The sequence below is a fragment of the Amborella trichopoda genome, chromosome 7 (assembly GCF_054954075.1).
Source record: "Amborella trichopoda isolate Santa Cruz 75 chromosome 7, AtrichopodaSantaCruz75HAP2 v2.0, whole genome shotgun sequence".
Taxonomy (NCBI): Eukaryota; Viridiplantae; Streptophyta; class Magnoliopsida; order Amborellales; family Amborellaceae; genus Amborella; species Amborella trichopoda.
The window spans coordinates 44,074,418-44,090,675 of NC_142342.1; the positions used below are offsets into that span (position 1 = coordinate 44,074,418).

The following is a 16,258-nucleotide window of genomic DNA, read 5'->3' on the forward strand; positions in this document are numbered from 1 at the left end:
TTTCCCAAACCGCCCTTACTTTGGGTTCTCAAAATCGTCAGTCTCGATGGCAATGAGCAGGCTTATTGTATGTAAATAAAACTTAAGATTAGACAACTTTAGATCTTGAAATCCGAAGTTTATTGTAGCCTCCAGCACGAAAACTTTGGATTTTTTTAAACTCAAAGTTTAGAGTACATCAAATTTTCCAAGATTCGCATTATTTTTAAGTTTTATAACCACTCAAGAAGAGGTCCAAGTGCTTTATCCCAAGTGTAAACGTATCCTCGAGATTCAAAGTAGGGGTAGTATTGTCATTTAAAAAAGTAAAAGTTAAATACAAATATTATAACATAAAAAATTCAAGAGTTTCTTAAATAAGGGAACTTTAGGAGGACATGTGAATTGCTCTTAAAATTATTGATGATGAAAAGTTTCATTTATCTATGGATGAGGTTTCATTTTCCTTTATTCTGTTTATTTCATTGTATGAGCTTTGAGGTGGTTCAAATTTGACCATTTCAACGATTTTTAATAAAAAATGGGTGTGGTTTCAATAAGGTTGCAATTTTGATCATAACATACAATTTTGATGTAAAATATTTTTAGGATTATCTTAAAAACTATTTTCATATCTAATTATAAAATTTTAAACTCTAAAAATGGTTAAAATCAAGTGGATATATAAACATACGAAATTTTAAAAAATAGATGGTTTAGATAATTTGTTGTAAGAATCACTATTTCTAGGATTCAAAATCTTTTTTTCTTTTATAATCATATATCTCGATGTCGAGATGCTCAATTAGAGGGTTTTTTAATATTAAAATAAATTTTTCCAATAAATTTTTTAGGCGCATCCGTAAACTTTTTCCAACAAAAATATATATCGAACACTCATTGAAAGGGTATTTGTGTCATTTTCGAAATTTCCCGGAAAAAGAAAATGTCAAACCCAGACGCACGTGCAGTTTTCAAATATTCCCGGTAAAAAAATAATCAAACATTGAATCTGGATGAATGGGAGATGGGCCTCGCGTCGCTTTCATTACAGTGGGAAAGTACAGAAAACAAACAAATCCAAGCTTTCTTCTGTTACGTATCCATGGCTTCCTTCCTGTTTCTTACCTTTGCTGTAGAGAGAAGAGAGAGCATTTGTTCACTTTTGTGGACTTTCTATGCCTTTTTTTGGGCTGGAGGGCGGCTGAACGCTTGAGTTTTTTTTTTTTAGGGTTTAGTGACGCTTGTCTTCTCCCTCCGCCGATTCTTACTGTTCAATTTCTCTCGCTGTTAAATTTCTGGGGCTAATTTCTAGGTGTCATTTTGGGGAGGGCCAGAGCACAGAGAGGCTTTTGAGTTAAGCTCGTTTTCTTCTCTGTGTTCCTGAACTTTGAAGGTAAGTGCCTCAAATGAACGGTATCATTTTTATTTTCTTTTCTCTTATTTTTTTAATGCCAGTGATTCTTTCTTTATCTCTCTCTCTTTCTCAATTATTATCAATATTTACGTCTATTACCTGTATGCTTCAATTTGCTCTCTGTTTAAATCTCTCTCTAACCTGTTGGATCATGAGGAGCATTTGTTTTGTGATATTGAAGAGGATATGTGAGTTTTGACAATTTTGATTATGGAGTGTTTTGATTGATTCTTTGATGTTCCTTGCGTTTCCTTAGGGTTGAGAACCTCCTATTTGATTGTCAATTCCTTTAGTAATAAGATCTCTTTTTGTTGAATTAACTGATCCTCTTGCTTTCACCAACTTGTTGAATTGATGTAATTGTTTTATAAGCACCGTATGCTCATTAGAATCATATGCTGTTCACTTATTGAATCTGTGGAATTACTTAGTATCCGAACAGAATTCCTCAAGAATTAATTGATGTGGTAGCTGAGGCTGCCAATGGGCCGAACCAAATATACAGGCCCAGTCTTAAACTTTTGGGCACAGAAACAAACTGCAACTTGCGGCTTTGACCTAACCTAAATTACTCTTTTTTTTTGGGGTTCCTACCTATGGTAGGAATGAAACTCAAGAGATCATGCTAGGGTGACCCACCATCCTGAAGTACTCAGTTGGAGCCCGAACCCTGCCTGATCAAATCTTGCTGGGCCTGGGCCTAATTTTGTGTATATATATATATATATATATAATTTTTCTTTTGGTGCTGGGCTAGAGCTTGCCCAAGCCTGGCTCAAAATTGTTCGAGCCTAACAGTCCTCTTCCCTGGGCCACTCCTGTGGGGCCTTAGAGTGTAGCCCATATCTGGTCAAAGCCAAAGTGCGGCCCAGTTGGCAGCCCTCACTGTGACAATCAAGATTGCAAGTTTATCATCAACTCAGTTGGCACTAGATTTTTGGGAAACTTTGTTTTTTTTTTTTTAATAAGTAAATTTTTGGGACAGTTAGGTTCAATAAATTGCATGAATTGGCCTCTAGATGAATTTGAACCCCATGGCTCACTGACTGCATTTAAGTCCTACCACTACAAGATCAGGCTTACAAATTTATTAATAATAACATGATAACATACTACAAGATCGTTTACCCTTCATACAAAAAGGTCATGATCACCTCTAGCTATCAAATGTGAAATAAGGCAGCTAGGGGTGTGTCACATTTTTGGCACAAGGTTTGAGAAACATTTCTCAAACTTTGCTTGCAGTCAATGGCATGCGTCCAACATCTCAAGTTCACATATGGTGACCAAGGGTGATTGTGACATTCTTTAACAAAGATAAATGGTCTTATTATATACTTTCTCATGACGTCTATGTCCTTAAACATGAATCTACCTATATTTTAATAGATATAAGGGGAACACTCAATCGACTGAACAAATTGTCTACTCGACATGCTTGATATGATGGAATCACACCCTTCTTGGGAAACTGGGGAAATGACGAAACAAGTCTCAGTAAGAGCCGCAACAACACGAAGTCACAAACATAACTGTGCAGCAACAGACCTGGGCGTTCATACTCCTAGCATTTCTCACCAGTCATTTGCTTCCATTGTAGAGTGAGTAGTTGACCATTTCTTAAGGGAAAGTGCATGCTAAGGTTCTCTAAGCAAGTACAAATGGGTAAACAGAAAAATAAGAAAAATAAAAGTAAAACTTTAGGGTCTACTTGAACTACGGGAGTTATCCATTCCTTTCTAATAATTTCATTTATTTCTAAGATTTTAATTGATCTCTGACTTTTGGATTCACTGACTACGTTATTATGATGACTTTTGGGATACTGATGGTCATATGCATACCCATGTTTATTTGAAGCCTAAATTAACGATGCAGAGCAATCAATATTGGCCATTATTAAATAAAAAGATTGCTAGTAATTAAATGAGCAAAATTGGGATTCAACCAAAGTATATTTAAATTTTCATAGGTCTTCATGTCCAAATCGGCTGCAATTTGAGTCAGGAGAACTTGTAAGATGACTTATGCTCATTTATACGATTCTAAGTCATGGCTTATTTTAACATATTACATGGAAAATCTGTCTGCTTCATCATAGTGTGCGTGCCATGTTTATTTTTTTGATGATTCTAATAAGCTATGCAATGACGGATCTGAAGCATTTCTATTTCTTGCAGAGTTGTTTTAAGTTGCATTTTGGAAAGTGCTTCTGGCTTTAGAGGGGCAGCTAATGGTTCACGTAACTATGACTTTTTGCTGCCTTGGTGGGTTCTTGGCAGGAACAAGGGACACAACTCAAACAGTAGATGGTATGGAAAGTGTTAAACAGTTGTGCTTGTCTAAGTGATGTTGAATGCACTATTTAAGTACCATCTGTGCTGTTATGGTTTTACAATTGTTTCATTTTTCTGAATTGCAATTAGCAATGATGAATTTTCAGGATTTGAGACTTGAATTAGTGTTGTTGCCTCTTTGTAGTAGCTAAGACAAGTTTCTTGATAAATCATCAGTCTGAGCGTAGTGTTCACTTCAACAACCGCTCTTAATTTCTACTTTGTAAAAATTTGGTGGAAAGTGCCATGGTAGTGGGTTCTACTCTAGGTATATCATACTTCGGTAAACACAAGTTAGTCCTCGAAGCTTGAGTTTGCTGATTCTCTAGGTTAAATTCCATCTCATGGTCGGGAGCATACATACTAGACCTTCAACACCAAGTTCTATTACTTCATTCATTAATTGCTGACAGGCTTATACATTTTAGGGTCTAGCCCCATTTGGCACCTGATTCATTGTTCGAGTAGTAGCCACATCAAAGGAATGTCAGCATATGAAATCTTGTACCAGTGGATGCCATGACCTTGACATTAGAATCCAGAACTTTGTGCATGCAGTTTGTTTTTTACTTAAAGAATTTTTTTAAAAGTTCTTATGTAGAGTTTGTTTCTTGTGGTGAACTTCTAGACGGAGGTTATGCGTTCAACCTTTAGTTGATGGGTTAAAAATTTGAATACGTTCTTTACTACTTGAATGGGAGGCATAATGTTAAAGTTGGACCCAACCTAATTGACTACTGTTACATTTTACAACTTGAGCGGTGTGATTTCCGTGAGTGGGACGTATACAATGTTAAGGTAGGACCCAGTCTATGAAACTATCATGGCATCTTAGTTGAAAGTATAATAAATGATGACTGAAAAAATGGAAATTCTTCGTAGTAATTTATTGAGATTTATATGTTTTCTTATTTGTGCTAGTATATAAATTTACATAAGGAACAAATCATAAGTTTGATTATGTCAATATCCATGCATGAGGTAATTCATTTTATTCACTTTGTTCTTTTACTGTTAGGCACTTACCATCTTCTATATTATTTATTTCTTCTTGGCCAGGACTTTTATCTCCCAAGAATATCAAGCTATTTTCCTACATTGAACTGAGGTCTGCCACAAAGAACTTTCATCCAAGTAATAGGATTGGTCGAGGTGGCTTTGGAACAGTCTATAGGGTATGGTTAGTTGCTAGCTCTTCTAATGCACAAGTTCTCATTCTTTCATGTTGTGGGGAAATATACTATGCTACAATAAACATACTGTATGGATCATACCCACCATACTTGATTAAATCTCCTTTGATACTTGGGGTAATGATGTTTTTTTTTTTTTTTGGGGGGGGGGGGGGGGGGAGGGGGTGGTCATTGGTTGTGCTGAATACATTTTGAGAGCAAGAAATTGCACTAAACTACAGGAAGTTAGGAGCTGCCAAGAAAGCTTACGCTGGAGAGGTTAGGTTGGTTTTTCTGTACAGAGGCAGAAGAAGAGGTGAACCATTATATGGACCATTCTTTTTCTTGAGATCATTATCTTGGCACTTAATAGTGGAAAGGGATTCCCTTGTTTTCAATAGATAGATTGTCAAGGCATTGCATTGCCCTTGGAGGATTGCAAATCTAACAGTGATGTTAGCTGTATACATACAGACAAGGAAGACAACTGAATGATTCACGTGCTGGTAAAATTTCAGTGGATTTGAGTGTACGATTTTCTTTTCTGGTTGCAATGAGCCGACAGCTATGACCCTTTTATACTTTTCTTTGTCGGCAAAAAAGCATAGATATGCTTTCATAAGGCATGCATGCACTTATTAGTTATGATCACTCTGTATTTATATACAGATAATCATTTAGGTCCCAATTTTTAACTTCTAATAAAAGAGGAATTCATTTTTGGTTACTAAATTCTTCAATTTAAGTGGGACGGTTGGATTTTTTCTTCATTTAGTCCTAAGTTCCAAACCAAACTACTCATAGAATCATGTTTCTAAAAAGGGCAAAAAGGACTAGTTGCAGAATTCAGAATTTTCTGGAAATGGCACAGTTATCTTAATAATTTTCCAAATAAATAGGAATTTATTTTCTGGCTTGTCTTGTTATAGGATAATGAACAAGTCAGGTTTTGCACGGGATAAATCATTGTAGTTCATAGGCATGTTCATTTGGGAAACATAAACACTTACAGCTCTTAAAATCCATTATTAAAGGCTCGTATATTGTCTTCTGAAGAAGGAAAATTGATGGCCTGTATATTTGATGCTTTCTCTAGTCCTCCTCATGGATACTAGACGTTACTTGCATAAGTTATATTTCTAATTCCTGTCATTTCCAAATGCAGGGAACTCTAAGGGATGGGACAGAAGTTGCTGTGAAATCACTATCTGCTGAATCTAAGCAAGGAGTTCACGAATTCTTAACCGAGATCGATATGATTGCTGATGTTAGACATCCAAACCTGGTCACTTTGATTGGCTGCTGTGTTCAAGGGAACCACAGGATTTTAGTCTATGAATACGTGGAAAACAACAGTCTTGCATATGCGTTACTAGGTAACAATGTGTGCAATTGACTACCATGTTAGAGCCAGTGTTACTGTGATACTATCTCTTTGCTGGTTTTGTGTGTCGACATATTCAGTCTCCAACATGTGTCGACGCCTGGGTATATAAGGAGTTAAATAAAAAACTGGGGGGAGCCATGCTAGAGCTACAACTCAAGCCTTCTGAACCGACTTTCCAATCCTCTACCACGGCCCCATCCACTTTAAATGTGCTAGATAAATGGAAATTATATTATGTATATAAGAAAATATAATATTTTATTTGTAAATAATAATAGCATGGATGTGCCCAGCCATATTGGCTTTTTAAGCCAATTTGCTAGACACCTTTGACAATAGTAGGGATCGAGTTGGTGTTCACGTAACACTGTTTTGAGAGTTCTCAACAAATTAAGAGGAAAACACAGGCATCGACATAATTCTATTTTGCAGGACCGGAGAATAAAAGGATCGAGCTAGACTGGAATAGAAGATCTGCAATTTGTATGGGCACTGCTAATGGTCTTGCTTTCCTTCACGAAGAACTTGAACCACATATAGTGCACAGAGACATTAAAGCTAGTAATATTCTCCTCGACAAGGACTTGCTCCCTAAAATTGGAGATTTTGGTCTGGCAAAGCTTTTCCCAAATAATATTACTCACATAAGTACAAGAGTAGCAGGAACAGTGTAAGTAGATTATCTTGTTGTGTGACTCAATCTTAATTTCAAGCATCTGTATACTTACATCTCTGTTTTATTCCTTTTCTTTTCTCTGGAGCTTGTTTTCTTTGATTGATAGTAGACTTTGATTGTTATCCATGCCCTTAATTCTATCCATTGGATTTCTTTCTAACTTTCAGAAGGGAAAATTAAATTTTGAAACACGTGGGGATTCTTTATAGCATTATGTGTACATAGATTTGTAACATATTAAGATTTTCTCCTCTTAGAATCTTCTGTCTATCTATTGGAATCTATTAGAAAGTTATTAGTCACTTGGTCAGCCCTATTCATTTATTCAACTTTCAGAATCATACTTGTGATGTTTGTGAAGAATTTATTGCTGAAGTGGAGAGAAACCTCAGAATTACATTGGAAGGTTAACCATTTTGTATATTCAGTTGGATCAATGAATTCAAATATTTTCCTTCAAAAACTTGCAAGTATAATTTAGTAATTTTCATAAGATTTTAAAAAATTCTAAGCATTGGCGTAGACACTTGTTTAGTTCTCATTTTCAAGACATACATCAAGGAGCTATAACACCTTGGTGTGTTGGAAGCCTTATTATGTAAGAACTTATAATTTAGAATGATACCCTACCCATGTGTGGTGGTCTCATCACAAGATGTTACCTTATCTTTAAATTTAGGTAGGCATTATTAACTGAAACATGCAAGTCACTATATTCATATTGAAAATAATCCTTGATATCAACATTTTTATTTTACCTTTAGTTATTGACATTTCACCAGTTTGTTGAGGTTGATAATTTTGGAGAGATGCTATTTTCCAGATTCTCTAATCCCCGTCACCTTTCTACTTGTCACTCTAGATGCTAGTTGAGTGCTATGACCATTTAGTATAAATTATGATCAATGTAGTGCGAACCTATAAGCTTTTGCTTTGGTGGAGCTAGAACCGTGGACTATGCTTAACTGGATCTATTTGCAGTGGTTACTTGGCACCAGAATATGCGATGCGCGGTCAGCTAACAAAGAAAGCTGATGTCTATAGCTTTGGAATCCTTATACTTGAAATCATTAGTGGAAGAAGCAGTGCAAAGGCAACCTGGTCAGCAATGCAGAAATTCCTCCTTGAGTGGGTAAGTTCTTCAAGTTTGTCCATCATGATAATATCTGATCATATTCAATTATTCATAGTGATTCATCGGCATTTATGTTAGAATGATATAGATACATAAGTCCACGACTTACTTGTAGAGATGCTTTCCATTCGCTTATTTAACTATTCGCAATAACCATCACTCTTTGGCAACATTCTTGCAAAATTTTGTGTATAGACATGGCAATTGTATGAAGAAGGAAGATTGTTAGAGCTAGTTGATCCAGAGCTCGAAGAGTACCCAGAAGAAGAGGTCCTCAGATTCATCAAAGTCGCTCTCTTTTGCACACAAGCTGCCTGTAAACAGAGGCCCGACATGAAGCAAGTGGTGACCATGCTCTCTAGCCATACTCGTCTTAACGAGAAGATTCTCATGGCCCCGGGCCTGGTCAAAGACTTGATGGGTATCAAAGGAGATTTCAGACCTGCAAATTCCAGTAATTCGGAAACCCCCATCCCCTCTACTTCCTCTGCTAAATCTGCAACTAATCTCCTCAGCTCTCCAATGAGCTTTACTGAGATAATGCCTAGGTGATCATGGGAAGTAGTAAGGTGATAATGTATTCATATTGTTGTTACTATAAAGGGGAATGTTTGTGGCGATGGAGAAATAATTATTAGAAGTTCAACTAGAGAATGATACTTTTATATGTCTCCATTTAGATTATGGGATTGTCTACAAAGAGACCATTTATCATTTGTACATAGATGTCACAATTATTCTTGTCCCTTCAATTTCAAAATGTGTGATCATAAAAGTGTGATTGATAGATACAAAATTCCCAACAAATAAATAAATTTCGGACTTCATGACTCACCCCAAACCATACAATTTGACATCTAATGAGTGTAATGTTTATAACTTCCATGTACAAAAGATAAATAATCTCCTTGTAGATAATCCCTTGAATTATTGGTGCAAGAAGAGACCCTTCAAAGCATAGAGGGGAACACATTATGTTCCCTTTCAAAACTTAAGTCTTGTATCTATTGTTAAAGAGATGATTGGTTAAAGGGAAAATTTTGAATTCCGGACTGCCAATGCTTTGATTTGTATATAGTGTGGTATTGAGTTGAATAAAAATTTGTGTTATTTGTTATGTACAACCGAGCCAGCTTTGTCGTGAAATTTTTTTAATAAAAAGAACTTAACCATCATTATTTCATAGACAAATATTATCCGACGCTGACCACCTAGCTTTGAGCCGATTCCTATCCCCTCGATTCTCTTTCTATACTTGTAAATATTTCGATGGATATTATTGAGAAAAACCCAAGGGACTGCCCTAGCCCATCCTCACCTATTTTGGGGACTTTAGGCACATTTTGTTTGTCCTAAGGCCCTGATGAAAATGCCAATAAAAATAATTTTAAAAAAGAACACCAGAAAAAGGTCTTTCAGACTCAACAACGCAAGCCATCAGCTTGATCCAGATCTGTAAGAACTCAAGCCTTAGAAGGAGAGAGAGAGAGAGAGTCACCACAAATCCTAACATATCACTAATTATAGGGTTATAATCATTGACATCATATGAAAGGATTATGTTATTGTTGTTAGAAGAATCCACATAGCATCCCTAAATAGTTGCAAGAAAATTAAAGTGTATCCTTCCAAACCTAAGGAACACAAGCTACTCTAAAACGAACCTTTCTAATCCCATCAGTGCAACTGCAAGTAAAACCATTGTAAAAACAAAAAAAGCTCCGCATCGCCAAGAGCACCAAAAAACAAAAAAATCTGTTCTTATTCACTACGAGTAGCACTAAACCCTAGACTGAAATATGAGAAGGCCAGGAAAAAACAAAGGCACTTCCAAAAACCAAAATATCAAAAAAAAAAAAAAAGATAAAAAAAGGGCCTGTCTACAATGAGACCGATGCTTTCTTACATAAAGGTCATTAACACGCCAAACTGTGAGATGTAAAATTGGATAATTGGCCTCAGAATTCTAGAGTACTCAAAGGTACCCACTTAGCTGTCCAATTTCACACCTGACAACGAAAGGGTGATTGTGAACTTTTTGCATCGAAGATACATGGTCCTATTGTATACTTTCCCGAAAAGAATGGTAGAAAATACGTGTAACGAAGTGGACTTCTCCTCAAGCACCAGCTTCAGGCTCAGAAGGGGCATCTTGCATGACATCCTCGACTTTAGGGGCTCTGCGAGCTGCTTGTGATGGATTGGGATCGGCCTTCTTAGGAGCGGGCTTAGGCTTGGGCTTATTGGGCTCAGGTTCAGGCTCCTTAGTTGGGACCTCTTCATTGGGCTTTGCAGCTTCAGTGGGTGTTGCAGCATCTTCAGGCTTAGGCTCGGGTGGTGGGGAAGGAGGGATCATGTGGGGTGGAGGGGTGTGCTTGAGCTTCAATAGGATGTGACGCATCCTCGAAAGGTCAGTAGGCCTGCCGGGCTTGGGCCCCTGAACCACGACAATGGAAGGCTTCCTCTCTTGCTCCTTCTTACCCCTCCTCTTCTCAATGCTTGAGATCTCGTGGGGGACAAGCTCTGCAATTGCCTTCCAATACTGCTTGTCTGCATTCGCATGGAACTTCTCCTGATTTGCTAGAAAGAGCTGGACAAAAACAATGCAAGAAATTGTTCAATCCAAGCAATATTTACATAACAAGGTCCTGAATTACATAGACATGGATATGAGTGTTAGCATTTTAAATTTATAAGTGTAAAAAATGTGAATATCAAAATTGGTCCAGACAATACATCCATTCACCATTTAAAGAAGTGAGACCCATGCAGTCCCTGGATGGAAGTCTTAACAAGGAGTTCATGTTTTCCCTTTTCTCAGATATTATTATAGGAAGTCACAATCACCCTAGTAATCAAATGTGAAATTGGGTAGCTAGAACTGTGTCATTTCCCTACATAAAGCTCGAAAAACATTTTCACACTGTTTGTGCAGTCCATGGTAAACTACCAGATGCCTGATTACCTATCTAATTGCTAATGGTGAATGTGAGCTTCTTGTACCAAAGATAAATAGTTTCATCATATACTTTTTCTATTATTATTCCAAGACTTGTATATAGACCGTTAAGGCCCATCTTATGATGCAGATTATCCCCAAAGAACACTATGACAGGACAGATAACTCATGAGTTAATAAATTTTCTGCCTTCACCTTCTCTCTCTCGCGATTGTTGATCTTGTTGGTTTCGCAGTTAACCTTCCTCTTCTCATAGAATTCCCGTTTGTATTCATCAGCTTGGGTAATTATTTCATTCAGCAATTCCTTTTCCCTTGCCTCTTTCTCTTGAAGCTGGATGGCATTCTGTCTGCACGAGTATAAATTATTAGTATCCCATTTCATTAGTAGGAAACTGCAAGCTTCTCAGGAAGATTTATAAACTAAAAATGAAGCATGAAGTGCCATGAACTATTTATAATACACAAATCAAACAAAGTATTTTGTAACATCTTTCAACCGTTTGGATGTATTAATTAATGTTGTAAAAAGTACTAGGTGTCACCTAGGCAGACAAGGGGAGTATATCAGTCAGTATATATGTATATAAGACATACAGCTATGCTCATATACTGTGTACAATGCCACATATATATATAATGTATGTGGCCAAACAAATAAATTTTATATTTTATAGTAAGTGTATGTACAGTCAAATGAACATTAAAAAAGGAAACGGAAAAAACCAAAGTTTAAAAGAAATCAATCCATTTCATACCATTTTTTTAAAAAAAATAAGTCAGTCAAAATCCCCCTTGTAACCTCTCTTGATATTTCACAATAATCAAATTAGAAAATTTTAGACTTAAAAATGATTTCTCAAACTTCAGTTTTTTATTTTATTTTAAAGATTTAAAAAAGTTGACTTTTTTTTTTTTTTCTCAAAAAAGAGGAACAAAAACAACATTACTTAAGGAGCAATAGGGAGGGGAGGTTAAAACTCCCCCAATTGTCTAACCCTATTAACATCGGGAAAATACCATATTGCCCATGGAATGGGCCTTAGGCAAGGCCCTTGAGGCACCTGATGAGGCCGCATTTCTAAAAGAATGGTATTCATGTTCTGCCTAAATCTACCCACGATAGGCAGCATCATTGAGAACAGTAAACCATGTCAAAGTTCGACAACCTTAGAGATCATGACAGCTTTCGAGGTTAAGTCACTTAACTTAGTGTATAATATACAAGGGCCACGGTTTCATGGTCTCCTCCCATCCCAAACACAAAAAATAATAGGGATTGTATACAATGAGACCATTTACCTTTGATGCAAAATGGCCACAATTACTTACAACCATCCGATGTGAAATTTGATAGCTTGGATATGTCACAAAGTTTGAGAAAATTTCTTTTGAAGTTTAAGCTTGGCCAATGGAATAATTGCAGCCACCCAATTTCATCCAATGGTCAAGATTCATGTGACCACTTTTTACCAAAGGTAAATAGTCTCATTCTATATTTTCCCAAAATAAAAACCTCTCTAAAATAAAAAAGTATCGTTTTTTGTAGTAACAAAAAGGACTCATGATTTTTCTTCATAAAAAAGAAAAAAAGAGGACCCATAATAGCCTCTGGTCGTGGATTCAAATCTTATCAGACCCTGATTCCCCTAAAACAAAAGGCATCATGATACATAATACCTTCTCAATGGGAAGGTGAGAATAATGAGGCTCTTCAGCAGGACTTAATCTATAGGATCAGTGGTCTTTTAGGCTACTCAAGTTTCAAATTTTCAATTTGTATGGTGCCGTATTTCACCTTTTTTTGTAACACTTTCGATAATAACTTTGTTTTGATTCCAACATCTTTTATTCTGAGAAAAGGTGAAATTTCATTGATGAACACAAACTGCAATTCTTATCCTTTTCATGGCTCATAAAAATACAATAACTGTAACAATCAAATCGAAGTCTTCCCACTTCCACCCATGCTCTACTCCCATTACAGGCATGAAAACAGTTATAATTCAGAAAAAATTATAAGTAGATTTCCCGACCACCTCAGAATCAGTCCCGCCTATAATTCTCTTTCTATAATTCTCTTCCATAATAGAAGGCGTTGAAGAATAATTTCATACAGTGTTAAGTTATGCCAGAAAAAAAAGGTAAATGAAAAAGAGATAGATGACAATAGACTCCCATGGATGAAATGGCAAATGGATTTCACCATCTTGTGCTCTATAGGCATCTGAAACACAACATCAAAGTTGTCCAATGTGAGGCTCCAATCAAAATTCAGCCCTTGTAGCTACATAGCCTATGGATGCGAACCAGTCGTCATTTTTGTTCTCTTCAATGCCCTATATTTATTTTCTTTCCAGATATATGTTAATTAAAAATCGGCTTATTAAATGGTCAAGCTGCCCAGCTAGGATAAGTCCTAGATGTGGTTTCGATGTAGTATAATCTGGATCATACCACTAACCAAAACTACAAATGATTCATCCAAACCAAACCACTAAGGTCCAGGTCCAGCTCCCACATCCAGAACCATTTCTGAATATTCACCCCTCAAATTGACCAGAACTTAAATCTCTCTCAGTTTCATCAATGTTTCATAAATAGTAATAGTTTCATCCTGAATCTAATATGTGGACTTCTTTTCTAACTTCCTCTATTCACAGAATTTCATGCTCCACTCTCGTTTTCAAAGCACAGAATCCAGTAATTAATTTTGACATTTAATAACGCAACTCCTAAAAAACGTCACAGGATATAATAATCACATCCCACATTTTCAAAAAAAACAAGAACCCGTCAACAAACGAAACAAAAATCAAGGAACCCAACTCCTAGAAAGCGGGAAAAAAACACAAAAGTACAAAACGAAAATTTCAAAACCAAGAAGACACGATTAACAAGCAAACTCAAATCAGCAAACCTAATTATTCAAGAGATGGAGGGAAAGAGATGTTACCGTTTCCATTCGCGAAGAATAAAACCTTCCTCAGGCTGCATTTCAGTGGGTGGAGGAAGAACTGGCCCATCAGAAACAAAGACCCCATCAGAGTAATCCCCACTCCCATAAACATTCCCATTCGAATCCGACATTTCCTGAAACCCCGAATACTCCGAAGCCTCGTGGTGATGACCCTCCGAATGGTAACCATAAGAAGAATGGTGAATGGGAGGAGGAGAAGACGGGTTCTCTAATGAGCTTTCAACGGGGAGCTCATCATCACCATAGGTTCCGTGATACTCAAGTGGGAGATCAGTGGAATCCTTGGAATCGTCTGCAAAAGTGGGGAAAGAGGAGGAATTGTAGCGCTGAGACGGAAGGCGGGGGTCGTAGCCAATGTAGCCATCATCATCGAATGGGCGAGATGAAGCCCTAGGCTCCTCCCCATCATGGCTGAAAGTGTCGAATCCGGACATGTTTCAGGAGAGACAAACACGGTAACAATGTCGAGAAAGGATCCAAACGAGAGATAGAGAGAGGATGGAACGGAGGGATGGATCAGAGGGACTTTGAGAGATAGATAATGGATCAGAGTGCAAGGGAGAGAGAATGGCGAATCAGGTCGATTTTAGAGAGAGAAAGAGAAATGATGAAATGAATGGAAAGACGGATCAGAGTGCAAGGGAGAGAGAATGGTGAATCAGGCTGATTTTAGAGAGAGAAAGAGAAATGATGAAATCAAGTGCGTCTTAGAGAGAGAGAGAGAGAAAGCTGGATCAGAGTGGTTTGAAGAGAGGGAAACTCTGGATCAAGGAGCTGGTCTTCAAAATGGGAGAGATAAGATAGGCCCCTCGTCCTTTATATCGATGAAATGACGATAATGCGGCCGCTCTTTCGTGTTAATGACCAGGAAAAACTCCAGCTTCTCCGACCATCCAAAAACCGTTCTTTCCTTTCGTTTCTTTAGAAAAATGGTTATAAAAACAAAATAGGATTTTAAGTTCTAAAAATAATATATATTGTAATGAAATATCTATACGGTCTATTTCTCCCCACAAATAAGTGTTCATACATCTATATGCAATACATGTTTTTTTTTTAAGTTTCAAATCTTATTTTCAGTGTTAGAAATTGATTTTAGATCTATTATGGAGATTTTCATTATCGAAAGTGCTTTCCAGACGAAGATTTAAATGCAGGTTGTAATTTTTGGATAAGCTTTCTATGCTTCTTCTACAGCATAAAAGTTCTATTTTCCTTTTTATCCAACCGTCCATTCTGAATAGAGGGTTAAGATTGCCTCAATCACAATATTACGTCTTTATACTATTTTATTTTTAATTTTTTTTCTATAAACTATTTTGACACCAAATTTTGGATGTCCATTTCTCTATTAAACTTGCATTAAAAAATATATATATATAAAATATTTTCAATAAAATAAAATGATCAAAATATTTTATCAAAAAATTGTTTAAAATATTTTATCGAAAAATTATTTTTAATATTTTTTACAGGTGCGTCCCAATGAGAAGATGACATGTTCCAAATTTCATATTCATACAATTTGTATTAAAAAAACCAAAAATAAAATACTTTGAGACATCGGATCTAAGATCAAACGATGAGCGACTCTCTTGATCAAAATTGGACAGCTGAATGGTAGGGAGAGGATAGAACTTGTATACTGTAGGAGAAGCATGGAAACTTTTTCCTTATTTTTTTTTAATAAAACTTAGAACTTACAAGAACTTCAAGACACCCAAAAGAAGAAGAAAGTTCTCTTTTTTTTTATTGGACATGGTTTTGCCTGGGACTTTCATGTAAAAATGAGTCCCCTCTTAAAATTGTATTTTTTAGATGGATTTTGGATCTACTTTTTAGAAATATATAATCTCTACCATAGATATCACTAATATGCAAACAAACAAATATTTTTAAAAAATGAAAATAACATTTTTATAAAAAAAAATATTTAGCCCATTTATCATAATATTTTTCTGAGGGACCACCTATTGGAATCCATCTTCAAGATGGATGTTTTATGATACGGGAAACCTAATTGTAGGAACGAGTCCCCCATCTCCCGATTCATTATTCTCATGCAACAATTTTCCTTTTTTTTTTTTTTTTTTTTTTTTTTTTTTTTGAGCTTTGGAAGGAAAAGCTTTTGTTTGTCATTGTGGCCTCCTTTCAAAATCCAAATCCATTTTATGAATGGATCTTGACTATAATCATGATTTTGGGGAAAAAGGAATTA

General features: G+C 36.2%; 2 protein-coding genes across 7 annotated transcripts; one reads left to right on the forward strand and one right to left on the reverse strand.

The window, feature by feature from the left end:
* The first annotated feature begins 1,174 nt into the window (after positions 1–1,174).
* On the forward strand, positions 1,175–8,877 carry LOC18423150 (cold-responsive protein kinase 1). 6 transcript variants are annotated; one of them, XM_011627286.3, is made up of 7 exons: positions 1,175–1,375; positions 3,577–3,708; positions 4,792–4,912; positions 6,070–6,280; positions 6,724–6,961; positions 7,949–8,099; positions 8,298–8,877. In XM_011627286.3, the coding sequence occupies exons 3-7, from the start codon at positions 4,910–4,912 to the stop codon at positions 8,652–8,654; spliced, it is 960 nt and encodes a 319-aa protein (XP_011625588.1). In that variant the 5' UTR covers positions 1,175–1,375; positions 3,577–3,708; positions 4,792–4,909; the 3' UTR covers positions 8,655–8,877. The 6 variants fall into 6 exon arrangements, with proteins under 6 accessions (XP_011625588.1, XP_088727736.1, XP_088727735.1 ...); XM_088871610.1 differs by having other exon boundaries at positions 4,792–4,907; positions 6,070–6,290; positions 6,740–6,961; XM_088871609.1 differs by having other exon boundaries at positions 4,792–4,907; positions 6,070–6,288; positions 6,732–6,961.
* Positions 8,878–9,646: 769 nt separating this feature from the next.
* Positions 9,647–14,808, reverse strand: LOC18423114 (clathrin light chain 2). The gene is made up of 3 exons (XM_006827741.4): positions 14,017–14,808; positions 11,257–11,410; positions 9,647–10,692 (listed from the first exon to the last, which is right to left on the reverse strand). The coding sequence occupies exons 1-3, from the start codon at positions 14,472–14,474 to the stop codon at positions 10,222–10,224; spliced, it is 1,083 nt and encodes a 360-aa protein (XP_006827804.1). The 5' UTR covers positions 14,475–14,808; the 3' UTR covers positions 9,647–10,221.
* Between the last annotated feature and the right edge of the window lie 1,450 nt (positions 14,809–16,258).